General features: G+C 49.3%; 1 protein-coding gene across 8 annotated transcripts in view; it reads left to right on the forward strand.

Annotated features, from left to right (window-relative positions):
• Positions 1-21,685, forward strand: part of LOC149355318 (uncharacterized) — a 224,897-nt gene that overhangs the window by 42,811 nt on the left and 160,401 nt on the right. For 7 of the 8 annotated variants that reach the window (XR_016291486.1, XM_089583754.1, XM_089583756.1 and 4 more), the window contains one exon: positions 3,377-3,524. Coding sequence is in view for 7 of the 8 variants with exons in the window: in XM_089583754.1 (XP_089439880.1) it covers positions 3,377-3,524 (148 nt within the window). In the remaining variant the exon portion in view is untranslated. Of the gene's footprint in view, positions 1-3,376; positions 3,525-7,681; positions 20,268-21,685 lie in introns of those variants that run through there. The other variant, XM_089583757.1, reaches the window with a different exon arrangement.

The raw sequence follows: 21,685 nt of genomic DNA on the forward strand, positions 1-21,685 counted from the left end.
AGTGTCTTAATGACCCGTAAGAAATTACCTAATTAGGATTCAGTTATTTTCCCATAATTTGAGAACTAATTGAGATAGGCAGAAACTAATTACATTTTTGAAAACAGGAGAAGAAATACATGCGCACACCTAATTTCATTACAATATCTCTAATAATAAAGATTTTCATTTTAAGACCAGTGTGTCCCCTTAAGTTCCCTAGAGGGTCCGAAAAATCAGTCGTTGACTGTACGTCTATATCATCAACTCGAGCAGTGTGCATAAAAGCAGCCAAAAGTGATATGAAGCAAGAAAAGCGCCTTAACCACTGAGCAACCGCTGTGCATAAAAAATGATTGAAAGTAATTTTCATTAGTTTTAGGAAGTACTTGCAATGTAATGTCATAACCTTGGTAGAGGAGCGATTTGCAATGTAATCTTTGTTGTTTCCCCTCTATCGGACACCGGAGCACAAGGTTTAAGCGCAAGGGTGGCACAAAGAAGCCATTCCAAGGCACGAATTCAAACCACCGCTGCTCTGCTATGGTCGTTCAGCAGCCATGCCGCTGACTGACCTGCACAGTCCTCATGAGGTAAAAGTCGTGAAAATTAGTTTGGACGAGAAACTCTAGGGGTTGCATGAAAGTATAACTGTACAATGCATTCGAAGGTTTAGAACGCAGCAAGGCAGCTCGTTAAACAGACCTCTATCAGCAACGGATTCTTCATGCGTTGCTGTGTGCATTTTATTTGTGCTTATGTTGCATATGCAGACAATGTGACAATGTTGTTCTTTTGTGCGTTTGTATCGCTGTCTGTTGATAGTGTTGCAATACTGCTGTTACCACAGATTATTCAAACTATGGGAATTTATTTTATCATGCTCTCGCCTGCTGCTGTCTTAGTATCAGATCTAGTATGCTGGGTGAGTGAACGTTCTGTCTTGTTGGGCTGATGATTATTTGAGTAAGAGCAAAGGTTTGGCACGTGTTCAGGAAATTGTACATTGAAGAATTTGATGTCTCAGATGGATTACACCCTTTTATTTTGGGGAAGTTAGTCACCAAGTATCAGAAGAAAAGTGTATGGAAGTTCTGAAGCTCTGTGTGAAGGGCATTATAAAACGAAGGAATGATCAAAGCATCAGTTTCGGGGGACATGGTAGCAAGTACAGATTATAGTTGGGGGAAATGAAGCCTTGGAACAGATGAATAATATTTTGAGGGGAGAGTCAGTTGTTAAGCTATGGAATTGCAGGCTACGATGAGTGGCTATTGTTATGTTTTGCCGTGGTAGTAGCGTGTTTCACCAGGCATCGGATCCAGGAACACCGCCGCTGTGCCGACGGAGGAAGGAACGTGGGCTGGAGACGGGGAGTAGGGCAAACAAGGGACAACTATATTCACATATTTACAACATAATTAGCAAACAGAGACAAACAAAGTAAAAGCTGAGAAGACTCTCAGAGAATCACTGAAATTGTCAGGCACTTTAAATAGCCCCTCTAGTTGTCTGCCCGCCTTTTTCGTCCAATCACTGGGACTCCTTCTTGGGCACTGCCTTTGGATGAAGCCAACAACACTCATTGGCTGGCTTTGCCATTTTGTCGAAATCGGGTAATCATTAACAGCGCTCTCCTCTCAAGTGTCTTCCTCGGCTGAGTCACTTGGATAAAATCTCCCGAAGGTGTCCTTACCTCAGGTCACCTCCTCACCCACAATTAGACGCATAGTTAGCCAAAGACAGGCATCAGCTGATGACAATTCAGGAAGCGAGCCAAGGGTCCCATGCCTTTTTTCAAGGAAACGCCTGAAGGCGAACACTTGCAGCGGCACCACCCGCGCCGTCAACAAAAGGCCGAAGCACGGATGATTGACAGCCGCTCACCTCCTTGCGGGGCGGCAGGCATTGAGGGATGTCTCCCTGGCGACATACATGGTCGCAGGGTCATTACTGCTGCATTGGGTGCTGCCTAAGGAAAACCCCTTAAGTCGGGAAAACGGGGTGGCAGTGATGCCGCGGAGGAAGAAAGGAGTCGTCTAGACTCAGTCTCCATCCGTCGTGTCGGGCGCCATTGTTCTTTGCAGCAGGTTTTTAATGTTGGTGAAAGTATTGAAAGTTAGTTCGGAGTGGCTTTTTTGATGGGCTTAGTTGATAGCTATTTGGTGCGAGGCAAAACTAGTTGCGATGTTTGATCGAATGTGTACGTGATGTTTCCAATTACCATCCTATCATGCTGGAGAGTAAACTCGTTCTCTTGACTTCAGCCTTTGTTCTCAGATTTTTGCGGGCAATGCAAGTGTTGCGACAGTAGTCTTCCGAGACACTGCAATTATTACCTTTAAAGTAATTTGCATTAGCAAGAACCAGTTCCTTTACATTGAAGTGAGTGAATTTGACTGTGATAGGCCTGTCCTTGTTAATATTGAATTGGCCAAGCCGGTGGGCTGTTTCATCGGTTGAACTGTGAGATATAGTTTAGTTTTTCAAATGTCGTTAATTAGTTTCTCCGATTCAGCCCCAGGTGGTCGAAATTTTTGGAGCCCTCCACTACGGCGTCTCTCATAGCCTTAGTCGCTTTGGGACGTTACACCCCATAAACCAACCAACCAACCGATTCAGCCTAGGTTTTGTGGTCATTGCTTTCCACTCAAAAAAAAAAGAAGCAAGGTTAGAACGACAAGCCCTATCTTTGCTCTCATCTAGCCTATGTACAATGTCTGCAAGTTTAATCATGTTGTCTTGGGCAAGGTACTGGACATTTTTAATTTAAATTTTTAGAGGGTCTAGTGAAGCACACTCTTCAATTTTTGTTAGCCTTTTTATCTCTTCAATGGTTTTACTTGTTGAGCCAGTTTAGTATGAATTAGCTTCATCTCATTAAGAATGGATACCTTCCTGTTTTTTAACTCGTTCAGTACCAGCATCATTTCACTGTTTGTATTGGCACTGACCAAGTGGGCGTTTGGCCCGGCATTTTGCTCAGTGTCACCACACAGCAGTAAAAAATCAAAAAGAACATACAGTCACTTGCAGTGGCAATACAATGTGGACTCGGCAGCACTATGAGACCAGTGTATGAGGATACACTTTGCTAAAAGAAGGGAAAGATTGTTTACCTGCATGAAGTAAAGGTGAGTCGTTTTAGCACGACTGTCTTTGGAAGTGCTGTCGAGTCCACTGAAGGGGGTGTTAATTACGAGGAGCTTTATACGCTGTGATGCTGACAGTCCTCGGGGCTCAAACGTCTTGCGGTTTGTCAATGCATGGGGGGGTGCTGTGGAGCAGGAACGTCGGTCTGATGTCGATAGACCTTGCGTAGATTCCAGGCAGTGTGTGTGGCACCGCGTTTCTGAGATGGTAGTATGCTTAAGACCCAACTGCCGGGACCATGCAGGAGGAGGAACCGGATGATCAGGAACAAGTCAAGTTGAACAGCAAGTCACTGAGCAGGGCAGTCGCAGCTTCCTCATCGTCAGCAGAACCTTTGCATAACTTGAACTTGGGTGCCCGTACCTTCATCTGCTTCCTGTCACACGAGAACCGTACGTAGGTCACCAACCTTTCTTTTGCCTTTCTTTCCCAGCCACTGAGTACTCAGATGCCAGTGTGTGTCTTAGGTTGGGAGGCATTTGCTTTGTTGCGGTGCCTCCACCTCGCTCACCGAGCTGGACCAGTTCTGTAGCCTGCAGCATACCACGGCTGCATTCATTATTTCATGGGAGAATTATACATAAGGCCACAGCTACAAGGCATGCATAACAGCACCAAAAACCTTGGATACAGTAAAGTTTTACTAGACCTCTAACCAGGTCTACCCAGCTTATTCGCCTGAACCCACCCGGGTCAGCGACTTTCAGGCCTCCTTGCACCAGGGGTGCACCGTCAGGAACAGTTTGTTGACTTGAAGGCTGACGGTTTTCTTTGCACCAGAGGTGCTCTGTCAGAGACGGTCTTGGGGCGAATTAGGGTGAAATGCTTGGATGTCTTGGACCCAAACCATTGCGTTGGCGGGTCAGTGATTCATTTCGCCATCAAACAACCTTAAATCTGCCTCGTGCAGTGGAAGCCCACTTGTGGTCCTTTTTTTCTTCTGCTCAAAGTGGGGTCAAACACCCATTTGCCAAGCATTTCACCCTAAAGAAGCCGAGCACCAGGCCAGGGGAAAGCTTGTACCCACTGTATCACCAGTGGGTACCTGGCGGCACTGGGGATCAAACCCTGCACCTGGTTATAGTAGCTTGTGGCTATGATGGCATGAAAACTGCTCCTATTAAGGCAGTTTCTGATCTGTTATGTGATGTGCCATGTCACTTAACAAATCTTGTAATAAGTAGGCATGAAAGTTGCCAAGGTATCTGTGTTACTTAAGGGTGCTCTTATTGACAACATTAATAATTATGGACCAATATCTATATTCCCATTACTAAAATAGTGGAGAAGCAACAAATTCAAGGATGGTTAGTCATCTCCAGGCACACAATCTTATATCTTCATGTCAGTGCGGATTTCAGAAGAGAAAATTACAGAATCTGCACTACTGCGTGTGAGGGACAAGCTTGTCACGAATATAGAAAACCAGCTTTACACAGTTGACCTATTCTTGGATTTTAGCAAAGCATTTGAGTGTCCTAATCACGAAATACTACTTACAAAATTGGTAGATTACGGTATTCGAGGTGTCTCCTTAGTTTGTTCCACAGTTATCTGACCGATCACTACCATTTTGTAAGCGTTATTAAAATGGCCTCTCATACTCAACGTATAAGATTTGGTGTGCTCCAGGGATCTATATCAGGACCTATTATATTCCTTTTATACATCAATGACATTGTCTCAGTTTGAAATACATCAGATGTCGTTCTTTACGCAGACAATACTAGCACTTTCTTTTCATGACATGAACTTTCGTCTCTGTATCAAAACACCAGTTTGTGGCTTAAGAATCTGCCTAAGTGGGTTGATAAAAATAGGCCTAAAATAAATTTTAATCAAACAAAATATATTATTTTTTTCAGCAATAAATAGTTCTGTTAATCACAGCGGGCAAATCACTTTTAAATCCCATTCCCTTGACAGGGTTGCTGAACATGTTTCTTCGTGTAACATTTCATGTAAACTTACACTAGATATCTCTCTTGTAAGTTGTACAAGAAATAACTTAGTGCGAGTTATAGGCATGCTAAATAGATTTCGTGCTTTAATTCCTTCAAACCTCACGTGGCAACTTTATTTTAGTGCTCTTCATACTGGATTATGATATTTCTTACATATTTAGGGTGTGACATCCAAAACAAACATTGAAAGCCCTCTCCTGATGCAAAAAAAGGGGTCTTAGACTTACTGAAAACTTGTCCAAATTCGATTTGATTTCATTCTGCTTGAACAAGCATGCAATACTGACTATAGTGAACCTCTATAATCAAGAGTGGTTGGAACTGGTCTTCTCTCATTTTTGAGCCGACCCGAAATTCTTCCTCTCTACCTGCACAGATACTAAGCCTGCTTATTTTTAAGGCACGTTCATTTTAACAAAAGCAAACATAGAAGAAACTATAGCACATAGTTACTATGATGGCAAGTTCTTCGGCTATTAAATTGCCGTTCTTACTACTTGACCCAATGGAGCGGTCTCCAAGCTTGCCTGTGTTTCAAAAACAAACAGTTATATTTTTTGTCTAACCAATGAGTGCTTTTCATGCACACTGAAAGCCATCTACTTTCTTCTCATGCATATATATTGCTTTTTATAAAAAGCGTTTTAATGTGCGCTTTTTTGTGATGAATGTATTACATTTTTTTTTCGTGCTAAAAGTATTAGCGTTATACTATTTTTTGTTGTTAATTATAATGAACAAGAATGATGTACCATTGCTTGTGCTGCTTGTGTTCCGACAGCTGTAGGGTGCCAGGGGCCTAGTCAGGGAAATCGCTTCTCCCACCCTTTTGCCCCAGCACCTTGGCAGTGCTGCATTGTATTGTCAGAAATTTAAATACACTCAAATTCAATTAAGATGCAGAGATTAAGGGAGTACGACTTGAAGTTTTATATACAGAAACTTACTTTACATACACGTTTAGGAATTAGAGACGCTTTAAACGGCAAACAAATGAAACAACAGAAGATGAAACTGGCTAACAATAGGGGAGGCCCCTACTCGGCATAGCTGAAGATGCATAACATCTGACTGTACCCCGGAACCTTTTTTCCAGGCTCCGGGGCCTGGTTTTTGAAGACCTATAGGCCCGGCCCACATTCAGTAGCATCCAATCTTTAACTCTTAACATGATTGGTTCATCAAGCCCCTGGCCTGCCCTCCAATTTTTGTAAGATACATAGCCCTCTTCCTAAAGTACACAGGGCAGAAATGAATATCATTTCAAAAACCCAACATTCCTGGAAGGGGCCATGAAACGATTGGTCCTCTGGGTTGTGTGCCTTGCCCAGCAGCTTTGGCATTATTATGAAGAACTCTTTCCCCCGTAGAATAAAAAGCAAAAACTAATACAAACACACAGTTGTGCCAGCACATGCAGTCGGTTTCCCTGAAGACTCTCGACCATGGAATTAGAGTTGTTATCGGGCTTCAGACGGGCCGTTACCACTGTTAGCAACTGCAAGCTTGGACCCAGGTTCCCATGCGACTCAGCTTCCCCAGGACTGTTGACTAGCTAGCGCCTCACCGATATCCGGTCAGTGGTGTTACTCAAATCAGGCCTTCGCTGTCTTCGAAGGAGTGGCCACATCTGTTCAGTTTGGCAGCGTTTCCCTGTACCGGTCCATTTCCCAAGGCCGGTTGACGTTCAGTATTCTCGGGTGCTGAAGCCATCGTAGGACCTCGCTAGCCATGCCGTCGCTGACTATTCATCATTTTTATTGTGCCCCGGGAAGCTATATCTCCATTTCATTCAGCTATGCTTACTCCTCAAAATATCCGCCCACCTTCCAAACAAGATGTTTCTTGCAAGGTTGCGTTGCCTTTAGTGTCCGTTAAGGCGAGGGGGACTGTCGGCATGCAGTGGCTCCATCAGCACAACAGCTATTACCGCTCTTCGCACTCTGGCGCGAAGAAGCCTTGGAGGGTGAGAAACAACCTGCTGGTTCCGGTGCCTTCGCGCACGGCTGCATCATTCCTAGAAAGGGGACATTTCGTGGCTTGGCTGAGCTGGCCACTCCCCAGTATGTCACTGCCTGACACTTCTTTTTGACACTTCTTTTTGAGTGCTCCTCGCCTCTGCCTCCCGCTAGGGGGGTCTAGGGAAGACTGCAGTGATGGGGCGCTGAGAAAGCATGAACGGTTGTAATAATCTTGCATGCCCAATTGATCCCTTACAGATACTATAACACTTAATCAGTTGGAACACGTATTGTGTAGGAGCTCAGTTACCGAAGCAAGGCACGCTGGTAGAAATTGTGTATTTGTAATTGGTGAAAAGAACAAGCTGGCAGGAGGAGCCAGATGGACAGGAACAGGTCGAGATGAACAGCAAGTTACCAAACAGGGCAGTCATCACTGCTTCCTCATCTTCAATGGAATGTCTGCGCAGCTTAACTGTGAGTGCCTGTGCCTTGACCTGCATCTTGCCCCATGAGCACTGTATGTAGGTCACCAAGCTTTCTTTTGCCATTCTTCCCCAGCCACTGGGTACTCAGATGCCAGTATGTGTTTTGTATTGTTGGTAAGCACTCACTTCATTGCAGTGTCTGCAACCCGCCCACCAAGCTGGACCAGTTCTGTAGCCTGCAGCATACCACATTGACTGCATTCATTATTCCAGTAGATGATTACCGTATTTTCCGGTGTATAAGACACAACTTTTTTTCAAAAATCTTGCTGGTGCGTCCTATACAAGGGTGCGTCTTATATGTGAATTTTTCGCTTCTTTTTACGAGTTCATAAATCACTCAGATTCATGTTCAAGCTTTTTTCACCAAAAAAAATATCACAACCAATAACGCGGTTGTAACACAATTAATACTTCAACACGGGACCGCCGTGTGCAACTGTTTTAGGTGAACTTTATTATGAAACGGCGGGGATGACAATTTCTGGGACATAAATACGCGGCCGTTTCGGAGGCCCCAAGCAAAAGTAATGTGAAATGCCAAAAGATGGCGACAATCGCGCTTCTCGCCATTGTAAAGAAAAGCCGGCGTTTTTTTCAGTCATCCTTTGCAACTTTGTATGCTCCGTGTGCGTAGTACGTACGTAGTGCGCAGAGAATGTTCCAGCCGCGTTGTCTCCAAAAATGGGCGAACTTTTTGATACCGCATCCGAAGATAAAGACTCGGAAGGCTTTAAGTTAAAATAAAATGTTATGGACATAAGGAGAGTTCTTTCGTTTGTTTTTCTTTTTTGCTAAAATGTGGGAGGGTATGGCGTGAGTGTTGCGTTTTTTGATCACTTAAGAACTTCTCACAGTTACGGTGCATTTCGCGATCGTCGCACAAGCATGTTTAATTAAGCTTCACTAGCCTAACTGGGTAAACTGGGGTGCGTCTTATACACGGGTGCGTCTTATATACCAACTTTTTCAATGAGAGCCTGCTTATATGGCGGGTGCGTCTTATACACCGGAAAATACGGTATACGTAAGGCACACAGTTACGAGGCATGCACAACAGCACCGAAAAGCTTAGATACTATTACACTCAATGAGCTGCAACACACTGTGCAGGAGCTCAGTTACAGAAGTAGTGCACACTGGTAGAAATTTTGTATTTGTATTCGGTGAAAAGAACAAGCTTTTCTAAATGCCTATGCAGATTGTATGCTATGCATGAATGCACACCAATTTCGTATCATGGGTACCTTAGTTGGTTAACTCATGACCCACTGCGGGTCGTATTGATTGTGGTACAGTTGAACCCCTCTATAACGAAGGCCCTCAAGAACAAAATTCTCGTGGCAACGAAAAATTCTGGCGCCCCCTCGATGAACTGCCTAGAGTTCAGTGCATTTGCCCCTCAACAGCAGAGAGTTTTTAAAAAGCAGTCCCGCATTAACAAATGTTTGAGACAGTGATCTGCAACATTTTTTTGGCACATCAGCCAGTTGGGAACAGAGAAGTGGCATGGTGGTCTTGGAGCGACTCATAATAGCACTGTCGCTCCGATTTCGTTGTGCCCTCTAAGGTTTTGACGAAGGGATTGGTAGCTGGCATGCACCCTGGTTGTCCTTAGGTGATCTCTGTGCATGAGCATTAAGAAGCTTTAAATGCAGCAGTTAACACACAAACTGTAACCTTAACGCAAAAAATATATTGCTATTTGTGCATAAAAGAAACTCGGCAAGACACAGTGCAGGAACATGGCTCCAGCTGAAGTTGAGGAACATCAAGGATATGAAGCAAGGTGAAGCAGTAGAGGAAGGGCGATGTCTGGATCCGTGGGCATGCGGAAGCGTACGCTTGTTTCAGGCTTTACTTACTGTGCGTTCCAGCGATTGTCTTGGAGCGACTGATAATAGCACTCTTCTCTGCAATTTAGTTGTGCCCTCTGTGGGTTTCTAAGTGGACACAGGCCACCACCCACCGCGGGTTCGAGCTTCGCGCGAGCCAAGGGCCCCGATCAGCCGTCACCACACACACTGGGACACCGATGCGGTGCTCTCAACCTCCGCTGGGAGGAGAGCGATTCGCCGCAAAGAAATAGGCCTCCAATCTCACAAAGGAGACGTTTATTCACGTCGTCCTTCAGCAGTACACACGCACTCAATCGTCACCCCGTCCCGGGGGCGCGCGAGGAGCAAGGCTCCGCTGCGCGCACGAAGCGACTCGAGCAATGTGCGCCGCTAGCACGCCGCTGCAGGAGAATGTCCCCGCGGCAGTGCTGTGATCTCTCTCTCGTGTCGACCGTTGGGCCGGTTGCGAGAGAGAGTGGGCATTCAATGCAAGGTACGCCTGTCAGAGGTCGCTGGACCCCGCTGGACAGGCTCGAGCCGCTGCAGGTCAGAGGACACATGCGGGCGAGCTCGAGTAAGCACTGGTCCGAGCGGCAAAGCCGGCACGGACAAAACAATTACGTACGCACCTTACGCTGTCTCGGAGGGATCTCTCTCCCTGGGCCCCGCTCGGACGGTCGCGGGATGCGCGGCCGCCAAAACGGGTCCCGGATTCCCGCCAAAAGGCGCCAATGGCAAAGGCCCTTGGGGAGCCGGGGCGGAGCTGTGGCTAAATGACAGTGATTAGTCACCCAGCCGCCTCTCCACCGCCTGAGGCGGGAGCAAGGGAAAGAGGAGAAACAACGCGGGCGGCCGGCACAGCCGCGCAAAGGCGACGGCGGAAAGCCAAGATTCCCACATCCCCCTCTCCTTAAATGCCCTCCTACCCATCGGCAAAGCACGCGGCCAAAAATAAAGAAATCAATACACAAAAAAAAAACTACACTTCAGTTCCAAAATAAAGAAATGAATAAAAAAAAAACTAGCTCCTCTTCAGTTCCAGCCAGAACAATGTAAAAAAAAAAACAAAGGAAAAACAAGGCAAACAACACTTGCATACGCTTCAGTAAATCAAAACAGCTTGCAGATTATATACACGGTACACAAGAAAATGTGAATACAACTGTACAACTATGTTACAGGTGGATGCCAGCCTCAAAGTTCGGTGGCGCGGCCCAGTGGGCCTGTCGGCGACTCACCGCTCGCAGACTTCAAGTTGAACAGGTTGGGAGGGCCGACGACTGATGGCGGTCTTCTTTCCGTTGATGTAGGGTGCGTTGATGACGACGGGGCCGCGGCAGAGCACTGACCTCGTGCCCTTGGACACGACATCATGTTCGGCACAAGAGAGTTAGTGCACCCCCTTCACGCCGGCTGAAACGGGCGAGGACGTTCGGCGGCGTCCAGATGTGTAACCTTGTCCACAGCGAGGGGTCCTTCTCATCCTCGCGCTCACGCAGAAGGACACAACGGCACAACTCACAGGCGTCGCCTTGGCTCATGGTTACGCGCGCACACAGCCACAGCCACAAACACGCATACACCGGCACGTGCGCGGACGCTGGTCGGCGACAACGATCCCCTCATCAGAAGCGTCCAGAGGCGCCGCGGCGAGGGTCAAAGGGTGCACTTTCCGCCCCCCATCGTCCCAAACGCCCCGCCAACTTCCCCTCCATACGGGCCGCACAAAACTCGCACCGCGACACACGGCTCCTTAACGAGCCCACCACCCACAGTCGGGCCGGAAGTGAGAAAAGGCGCGCTGTACAAACGACACCTAATCCAATCCACTCCCTCTAGAAGATAAGAGCAAGCACGAGCGGGCTGAAGTTTGCCTATGTACATCTCGGTACGTTAGAACGAAAACAGATGTACAAGCGGGGAAACGAAAGTGGCTAGAAACTGACTCAAACAAAACAAATAAGTAAACAGATAAACACACAAGGCTGGAACTGAGCATGCTGCCAAAACAACAACAACAAAAAAATAACACACCGTGCTTCGCCTGGGTAGGGCCTGACGAGAAAGCTCGCCAGCTAGCTGAGGCTGCGTGCCTTCTGTTGCGGAAGAGTCCGCCGTCCGGCATCAATCACGCCGGTGACTGTCGCCTCAGATTGTACCGGTGCTCCGTACGCTTGCGTTCCGCAGCACCAGTTGTGCCTTTGCGCTTGCCTTTGATACCAATGGGTACCGGCGCAAGCTCGTCAGACCGTGATGCGTAGGCCTTCAGGTCTATGAACCCCTGCTTGCTCCTGGGGAAAGGCCCCGTCAAATCGCAGGTGGCCATCTGCCACGGACGCACACTGTCAATCGGTTTCATCATTCCAGGCGGCTTGCCGCCCCGTGACTTCACCGCTTGACAGACATGGCAGGAACGGCAATAGCGGAAAATGTCACGCTTCATGCCGGGCCACGTCACCGAATGACTCAGTTTTGAAAAACTTTGGAGCCACTCAGATGACCGGCCAGTGGTTCGTCATGAGAGAATCGCAAAAGTGCGCCTCTCAGACTTTTGGGGATAACCACCTTGAACGGGTCGATGGACTCGTCATCGGTGGCTATGTACTTCAGCACGAGCCCGTCATTGTCCAGCAAATATGAATCCCCGGGGTTCGCCGCGACACACGCTGGCTTCTGCCCCCCTGCGCCCGCTACAATACAAGTAGCGTCACGGTGCTCCGTCTCCCTGAGACCGTCGCTCACCTCGCGACAAAAGGGCTCATTTTGCTGGGCTTTCAGTAGCTCTTACGGCTGAAAACGATTCCAGTCATCCCAGAGGGGAGCATGGTCTCGTCCCCACTCAGGTTTGCAGCCAAAATTTCCGTTCGCGTCGGCACTTCCGAGGCGCTCACGAAGAGCTTTGCCTCTCGTCCGCTTTGCGAAGCGCTGCTTGCCTGGTTAGCGGAATGGGTTAACCCGTTTGCGGGCTCCCCCTCCTTGCCGCCCGGCGGCTCGTCCGCTGTTTCGCCCCCTCCGCCTACAGGCGTCAAGGCGCCGCTGGCGAGTGGGGCACGGGATAGCGCGTCAGCTACCACGTTTGTGCTCCCCTTTCGATACTGCACCGAAAAGTCGTAATGCTGTATCAGGAGAGCCCAGCGCGCCAGCCGACCCGCAGGCTCGCGGAGCCGCATCAGCCAACTGAGCGCACTGTGGTCTGTCTGCACCACGAATTGCGTTCCATCAAGGTAGACGTCGATTTTGCGCAGTGCAAACACGATGGCGAGGCACTCCTTCTCGGTCACGGAATAAGCCGAGGTTGATGGTAGGGTAAACTCGTCACCCGAATCACTTGACACTTCACTTTCCGAACCGTCAGGCAGGCTAAAAAACACCTCTAATGCCTCTTCAGCGGTGAGACTCCGTTCCCCTGCAAGGACGAATGAATACATAATAAATTTATACGTTTCATTTGAGAACGAACGACACACGTCGCCATGCTTCTAGAGCCTAAGCCTAATGAACTTCCATATGCCTGCAGACTTTCGAACACAGAATTCTTTACAACATTGTACGAACTGTACAATTTTACTCATATGAGCCTGACATATTTAGAAGCACGGCATTTTTGAAGAAAAATGTTGCTCTTCGAAAATTGTGTGTGCACAGATCCGTCCTTCGAAAAAAAGCAACAAACTACAACACACACGGGACGCTTGCGCCACGCAGCAGAAAAAAAAGATAGCATAAATAGTTAAACACATCTCTCTTAGATGGCGCCAGTTGTCTCAAGCAAACGCAGCTCTCTCGCAGTTTTCACAATCGTCGTTTTGCTACAGCCTTGCAGGTGGGACAAGGGTTGTCCCGATGTCGCAAAAAGGGTTAACACACAAAATATAATGCTATTTATGTTTAAAAGAACCACTTGGTAAGATACAGTGCTTGAACACTGCACCAGCAAAGGTTGAACATCGTGGTTATGGAGCAAGGGAAAACGGTAGAGGAAGGGTGATGTCTTTATCCGTGGGCATGCGGAAGCGTACACTTTGTTCAGGCTTTACTTACTGTGTGTTCTAGCGATGGTGGTCTTGGAGCGACTCATAATAGCACTGTCTCTCCGATTTCGTTGTGCCCTCTAAGGTCTTGAAGTAGGGGTTAGTGGCTGGTATGTACCCTGGTCGCCCTGAGGTGATCTCTCTGCTTGAGCTCAAGGACGCTTTAAATGCAGCAGTTGATGCACAAAATATAACCTTAATGCAGAAAATGTAATGCCATTTATGTTTAAAAGAACTGTTTGGTCAGATATAGTGCTTGGACATGGTTCCAGCAAAGGTTGAACATCGAGGATATGAAGCAAGGGAAAGCGGTAGAGGAAGGGTGATGTCTTTATCCGTGGGCATGCGGAAGCGTACACTTTGTTCAGGCTTTACTTACTGTGTGTTCTAGCGATGGTGGTCTTGGAGCGACTCATAATAGCAATGTCTCTCCGATTTCGTTGTGCCCTCTAAGGTGTTGAAGTGGGGGTTAGTGGCTGGTATGTACCCTGGTCGCCCTGAAGTGATCTCTCTGCTTGAGCTCAAGGACGGTTTAAATGCAGCAGTTAATGCACAAAATATAACCTTAATGCAGAAAATGTAATGCTATTCATGTTTAAAAGAACCGTTTGGTCAGATACAGTGCTTGAACATGGTTCCAGCAAAGGTTGAACATCGAGGATATGAAACAAGGGAAAGCAGTAGAGGAAGGGTGATGTCTATATCTGTGGGCATGCGGAAGCGTACACTTTGTTCAGGCTTTACTTACTGTGTGTTCTAGCGATTGTGGTCTTGGAGCGACTCATAATAGCACTGTCTCTCCGATTTCGTTGTGCCCTCTAAGGTCCTGAAGTAGGGGTTCGTGGCTGGTGTGTACCCTGGTCGCCCTGAGGTGATCTCTGCTTGAGCTCAAGGACACTTTAAATGCAGTAGTTAATGCACAAAATATAACCTTAATGCAGAAAATGTAATGCTATTTATGTTTAAAAGAACCGTTTGGTCAGATATAGTGCTTGAATATGGTTCCAGCATAGGTTGAGCATCGAGGATATGAAGCGAGGTGATGTGGTAGAGGAAGGGCGATGTCTGGATCCGTGGGCATGTGGAAACGTACACTTGTTTCAGGGCTTACTTACTGTGTGTTCTAGCGATGGTGGTCTTGGAGCGACTCATAATAGCACTGTCTCTCCGATTTCGTTGTGCCCTCTAAGGTCTTGAAGTAGGGGAAGGTCTTGAAGTAGGGGATAGTGGCTGGTATGTACCCTGGTTGCCCTGAGGTGATCTCTCTGCTTGAGCTCAAGGACGCTTTAAATGCAGCTGTTAATGCACAAAATATAACCTTAATGCAGAAAATGTAATGCTATTTATGTTTAAAAGAACCGTTTGGTCAGATATAGTGCTTGAATATGGTTCCAGCATAGGTTGAGCATCGAGGATATGAAGCGAGGTGATGTGGTAGAGGAAGGGCGATGTCTGGATCCGTCGGCATGTGGAAACGTACACTTGTCTCAGACCTTACTTGCTGTGTGTTCTAGCGATGGTGGTCTTGGAGCGACTGATAATAGCACTGTCTCTGCGATATAGTTGTGCCCTCTAAGGTCGTGATGAAGGGAATGGTGGCTGGTATGTACCCTGGTCGCCCTGAGGTGATCTCTCTGCTTGAGCTCAAGGACGCTTTAAATGCAGCCGTTAATGCACAAAATATAACCTTAATGCAGAAAATGTAATGCTATTTATGTTTAAAAGAACCATTTGGTCAGATATAGTGCTTGAACATGGTTCCAGCATAGGTTGAACATCGAGGATATGAAGCAGGGTGATGTGGTTGAGGAAGGGCGATGTCTGGATCCGTGGGCATGTGGAAACGTACACTTGTTTCAGGCCTTACTTACTGTGTGTTCTAGCGGTGGTGGTCTTGGAGCGACTGATAATAGCACTGTCTCTGCGATTTAGTTGTGCCCTCTAAGATCTTGAAGAAGGGATTAGTGGCTGGTATGTACCCTGGTCGCCCTGAGGTCATCTCTCTGCTTGATCTCAAGGACGCTTTAAATTCAGCAGTTAATGCACTAAATATAACTTTAATGCAGAAAATATAATGCTATTTATGTTTAAAAGAACCGTTTGGTTAGATATAGTGCTTGAACATGGTTCCAGAAAAGGTTGAACATCGAGGATATGAAGCAAGGAGATGTGGTAGAGGAAGGGCGATGACTGGATCCATGGGCATGCGGAAGCGTACATTTTGTTCAGGCTTTACTTACTGTGTGTTCTAGCGACGGTGGTCTTGGAGCGACTGATAATAGCACTGTCTCTCCGATTTCGTTGTGCCCTCTAAGGTCGTGACGAAGGGAATGATGGCTGGTATGTACCCGGGCTGGCCTGAAGTGATCTCTGCAGGAGGTGCTTTGGGCCTGAGTGGGCGGCTGTGGATGCAGTCCTGTGATTTGCATGATTCTGTAGGCCGGTGTGCCTTGACCCAGCAGTTGGCAAATTGTCAACAGACAGCAGGCGCAGTGCGCGTGTGCAGCTCTCTGCTGGATTATACTGCTGCGTAGCGATTCATCTGGGGAATGTCAGCAACAGATGTGGCCTTCCATTTATTATAAGGAGCTCACCATGTTCTATTTTTTTCAGGTTGTGGGTTTTGGTTGCACTAGTCTGATGTCGCTTTTTCTTTGTAATCAGTTTCCAATCAGGCATAAAATAAACTACTAACTAGCCCTAATAAACTACTAACTAGTTATTATTCGCAAGTGTGAACCTGTGTCTACCAGCTTACTGCAGTTTGGCGTGTTGAAGTCTCTTCTTTCGAAATGGAGCAGACTAAAAAACAAAAATGCGAGAACATGTTGGTTGCAGTGGTTAGGGTCGCTGCTAAGCCAGAGTACCGGAAACTTTTCGTATAGAGATATCAGCTCCGCTCCTTCGTCTTCGTCCAGCAGTTGCCTTGACTGTGCCACTTTTCAGGTATTATGTCCACAGTTTCTCAAGGGTGTAGCGGGGTCTCCCGCTTGTGCTGAGCCACGATCATCTTTTTGAACACGGACTTCTTGGGGCGACCTGACCTACGGTTTTGCTTGTTGCTAGGTGTAACATGCTGCCAGCGGTTGCTGGCTGTAGTCAACAAGTGGGCTTCCATGCGTGCGTCTGTGACAGCCTGTAGGCGTGGAGTCTTGCATGGAGATTCGTCAAAAAGTAGTTCAAATAGTACTAGTAATTACTTTTGCATGCACAATTTGCCACCCAAGTCAAGTATTATTTCACCAATCACTCAGCACATCTCCTGGCACAACGGCCTGACCACCGTGGTCTCTCTTCGGTCCAGCACGATTTTCCTTGGCTATATTTGTGCATGTTGATTTTTGTACGCGCACTGTGCATTTTTAGTTCGTCAAAAATTCTTCGTACAGTCCTTACAGTTCTTTCTTGAACAAAATGGCTGAGTGGTACTCACGCCCCTTGGGGGGCAATAAAGGTGCAAAGAGTCAAGGATAAACGCAGACGAGATCCATGAACAGTGCATATAGTAACTCCATGAAGCCACAAACCAAAGGCTCTTTGGCCCACAGCAAGTAGTGGTGAGGATGTTTTCGAGAGGATCGTATCGCAAAGGCAACCACACAAGAGAAGGTAACGTTTTTCGCGCGCATAATGCCATACAGCAGCTGCCGCAGGACTTATAATAGAGGAGTGTTTTTTTACTCAGCCGTGTAGTGAGACAAAGCCTTCTGCTTACCTGCCACTTGACATACACTCATACGAACACATATGCAGTGTTCTCTAGAACAATTCAGCGCATGTCACGCAACACGAAACAGAGGCTACCATACACATCTTTTGCAACAGCAGTGTGCTATTAAATGAGAGAGACAAATATATACGCACAATTTGTTCATCGGGCTCTGCGTCAATGCGACGACTGGACTATCACGATGTTGCCGTACTGTAGACTGTCACATGCTCCCTCACATATCTGTTCCTGGGTATCAGAGACTTTGACCCGAGAATCTTCAGTGAGCGCTTCTTCAAAGCTAGAGCTATGGCACGGGCTTGCTGATGGCCCCTAACGTCCTTCGTGTATAGTGCCACATTGGTTAGTAATTTCGCGCCAATTTCCAGACGCCCACATGCAGCATTAACAGTATCTGCAGAGAATTTTTGCTGTGATGACACCCATACAAACAAATGTAGGCGCAGTTTGTTGTCACGAGACTCATCCTCCTGCAGGAGGACAGCGCCGAGCCCATCTTGGCTGGCATCCATGTGGAAGACGATGGGGGCCGATTCATTGTAATGGGCCAACGTAGGAGGCTTGAGGAGGGCATGCTTGACGTCAAGGAACGTGAGCTGTTGGGCTGGTGTCCAACTCCACACTGCATTCTTCTTCAGCAGGGCGGTCAACGGAGCGCTTCGCTTGGCAAAGTCGGGAATAAAACGACGGAAATACAAAGCAAATCCAAGGAAACTTTTGAGCTCCTTGGCAGTGGTGGGAGCTTCGTAAGCCATAAGTGCTTTAAGCTTCTCCGGGTCGGGACGGATGCCATGCCGGCTCACAGCGTGACCCAAGTATGTGACCTCTGCGAAACCGAAGAAACATTTCTTTGGTTTTAAGCGAAGCCCAGCAGAGGTAGGCTTCGAGGACGAGTTTGAGTCGCCTTTGGTGTTCTTGAAACGTGGCCGCATAGAAAATGACGTTGTCCAGGTAGACCAGCGATATAGTCCACTTCATATGGCCTAAGACGCGGTCCATGAGGCGCTGAAAGGTGGCTGGAGCATTTGAGAGACCGAAGGGCATGTGGTTGAATTGGTAGAGGCCATCGGGAGTCACGAATGCCATCTTTTCCGCATCATTGAGGTGAACAGGTACCTGCCAGTAGCCCGAGGGCAGATCCAGGGTAGAAAAATAACGGGCCCCCTTCAGGCGGTCAAGTGCATCGTAGAGGCGGGGCAGCGGGTACACGTTGAGATGAGTGATAGCGTTCAACTTGCGATAATCAGTGCAGAAGCGAAGTGTTCCATCCCTCTTGCGCACAAGGACGACAGGGGAGGACCAAGGGCTACAAGAAGGGGCAATGATTCCCTGGTCAAGCATGTCGCATACGTGCTGCTGGATGACTCTCCGTTCAGCTGGCGCGACACGGCGAGGTTGGTGATGAGTAGGCCCACGGTTTTCGGTGTTGATCCGGTGTTGGGCCCAGGAAGTGCACCCGAGTTCACCGGCGCTTAGAGCAAGGCAACTGCAATGCTCGAGCAGCAAGGCCTTCAGAGAGGCGAGCTCCGCGCAGGTCAGGGTGGGCCCAAAGTTAAATATGTCCCATGATAGGACTGCCGGCGCTGGAGTGCGGTGAGATGGACCTTCAGGTTGCAAAGATGCAACCGGTGATTCTGACGCTGTACCCAATTGCGTGCCATGAGTCAGCACGAGCGGTGTGCGGCTGATACTAAGCATTAATACGTGGGCCTCTCCTTTGAGCACAGACAGAAGGCTTCGAGGGAAGGTCATCTCTCGGGCTGGAGCCGAACACTGGGTAGGTTTGAAAAGCACATCCGTTGTGACCGGACTGTCAAACTTGGCATACACCCAAGTTGCCGCACCTGGTGGCAGAGTCACGGCAGTCGCCACAGTCACGATAGTGACGTCGACTGGCTTGACTCGACGTGGCCACTTCGTTCCGAGGTAACACACAGATCCTGAAGCACGCTTGGTCGCTGACAACAGGGACTGCCACAGGGTGACACCAAGGCTGGAAATCCGGCTAAGCCAACCCGGCCCACACAGAGTTTGGCTCGCACGTGGTTCTGTGGTGGTAAAATTAAGGACGACTCCGGCTTGCTGGCACCACCCGCACCCGAGGAGCACTGGCCAAATAGGGCTTTCCGCGACAACAAACTCGGTGGAGATGGTCTTTCCGAGTGCTGTCAGGTTGACGATAACATGCCCGACTTGCTCCACCGGGGCGCCGTTAAAAGCTAAGAGCCGTGTTTTGGCGGCTGGAAGAAGCAGGTGGGGCGCGTTCACAATTAACGATTTGTCGAGCACATTGACAGCCACTCCGGTGTCGGACCAAGGCCGCTACGTGCCTGTAGAGCAGGGCGACGTCAACGAGCATGTAGGGAGCTTCAGTTGTCATCAAAGCCGACGAAAGAAGGGGACGCGGCGAACTAAGGAGTGTGGGGACGGACTTTATCCGGGGGCACAGTTCCACCGAATCGTTTTCCGACGTCGGAGGGCCAGCACAGTCCCTCGCATAGTGTCCCTTCAGGCCGCAGCGGAAGCAGGTCACGCGGGTGTTACACACGCATCGGGTAGAGGCCGCTGTAGGGACTACGAATTGAGGAGCCTGCAGTGAGATGCTGTGCTCGGCAGATGGTGGCGACCCCCGCGTGGCCGACAAAGTAAATTCCGCCTCGATGACGGTGCGAATGTACTCAGGACGCCCAGAGCGGACCAAGCACTGCAACTTAGGGAGTCGGATGGCGTCGACAAACGCCTCAGTGCCAGTCAGGGCCACGTTCTGAGGCGCCCCCGGCAGCGACTGCAGAGCCAGGCGCTCAATGGCGGCGACAAGGTCCTGGTATGTCTCCCCGGTCTCTTGACGGCAGGCTCGCAGGCGATGGTACTGGACACGGGGGTGACCAGAGGAACTGTAGTGGTCGGCGAGGAGGCCCACCAGGACAGTGTAAGAGCCCAGCTGGTCGGGCGGCACATTCTGCTGCAGCTCAGTCGCGCGGCCTCTCAGTTTGGCGACGAGCATCCATGTCTTCATTTGCTCGTCCCAGCCTCTCGCCGCCACAATACTGTCTAGCTGGATGCGGTAAGCATCCCACGAGACAGTGCCGTCGAATGTGGGTAACTCCACGACGTCCAATGATGTGCCCACACCGAGCACGCTATTGGCTGCGACGACCGCAGGTACAGCCACGGCAGAGCCGGGGACAGCAGTGGCGGGGATGCCGAAAGGCACCTGACCCGTGTTAGGCTCGACTGGCAGAAAGTGACGGAAGTCGCGCCGGAAGGCCTTCATCTCCCCAGCCTGGACAGTCAGACGGGCCTCCCAGGCGTCCATCCACTGGGTAACCATATCCAAGAGGCACCAATACCGGTGTCCAGAAGTCGCGCCAGACCGGAAGTCGCGCCGGAAGGCCTCCATCTCCCCAGCCTGGGCAGTCAAACGGACCTCCCAGGCGTCCATCCGCTGGGTAGCCATATCCAAGAGGCGCCAATACCGTCGTCTGGAAGTCGTGCCAGATGGCCTCCGTCTTCCCAGCCTGGGCAGTCAGACGGACTTCCCAGGCGTCCATCCGCTGGGTACCCATATCCAAGAGACGCCAATACCGGCGTCCGGAAGTCGCGCCGGAAGGCCTCCATCTCCCCAGCCTGGGCAGTCAGACGGGCCTCTCGGGCGTCCATCCGCTGGGTATCCATATCCAAGAGGCGCCAATACCGGCGTCTGGAAGTCACGCCGGAAGGCCTCCATCTCCCCAGCCTGGGCAGTCGGACCTCCCAGGCGTCCATCCACTGGGTAACCATATCCAAGAGACGCCAATACCGGCGTCCGGAAGTCATGCCGGAAGGCCTCCATCTCCCCAGCCTGGGCAGTCAGAAGGGCTTCCCAGGCGTCCATCCGCTGGGTAACCATACCCAAGAGACGCCAATACCGGCATCCGGAAGTCGCGCCGGAAGGCCTCCATCTCCCCAGCCTGGGCAGTCAGACGGGCCTCTCAGGCGTCCATCCGCTGGGTATCCATATCCAAGAGGCGCCAATACCGGCGTCTGGAAGTCACGCCGGAAGGCCTCCATCTCCCCAGCCTGGGCAGTCAGACGGACCTCCCAGGCGTCCATCCGCTGGGTAAGCATATCCAAGAGGCGCCAATACCGGCGTCCGGAAGTTGCGCCGGAAGGCCCCCATCTCCCCAGCCTGGGCAGTCAGACGGACCTCCCAGGCGTCCATCCGCTGGGTAACCATACCCAAGAGGCGCCAATACCGGTGTCCGGAAGTCACGCCGGAAGGCCTCCATCTCCCCAGCCTGGGGAGTCAGAATGGCTTCCCAGGCGTCCATCCGCTGGGTAACCATATCCAAGAGGCGCCAATACCGGCGTCCGGAAGTTGCCTACAGCAAACCTGGGTGATTTCTGCTGGGGCGACTAGTGAGCCCGTAAAAATATACAAAGTGTGTAAGCTGAACGAATGCAGCCATGCATGGCGCTTGCTACCTTCCTCTAGAGTTACCCGAGTCAGTTATGAAAAAGGTAACTTTTTTTGCAGAATATTTCCATGAAGTGAGGCCCTG

The sequence above is a fragment of the Amblyomma mixtum genome, chromosome 3 (assembly GCF_055824585.1).
Source record: "Amblyomma mixtum isolate Tamu chromosome 3, ASM5582458v1, whole genome shotgun sequence".
Classification (NCBI taxonomy): Eukaryota; Metazoa; Arthropoda; class Arachnida; order Ixodida; family Ixodidae; genus Amblyomma; species Amblyomma mixtum.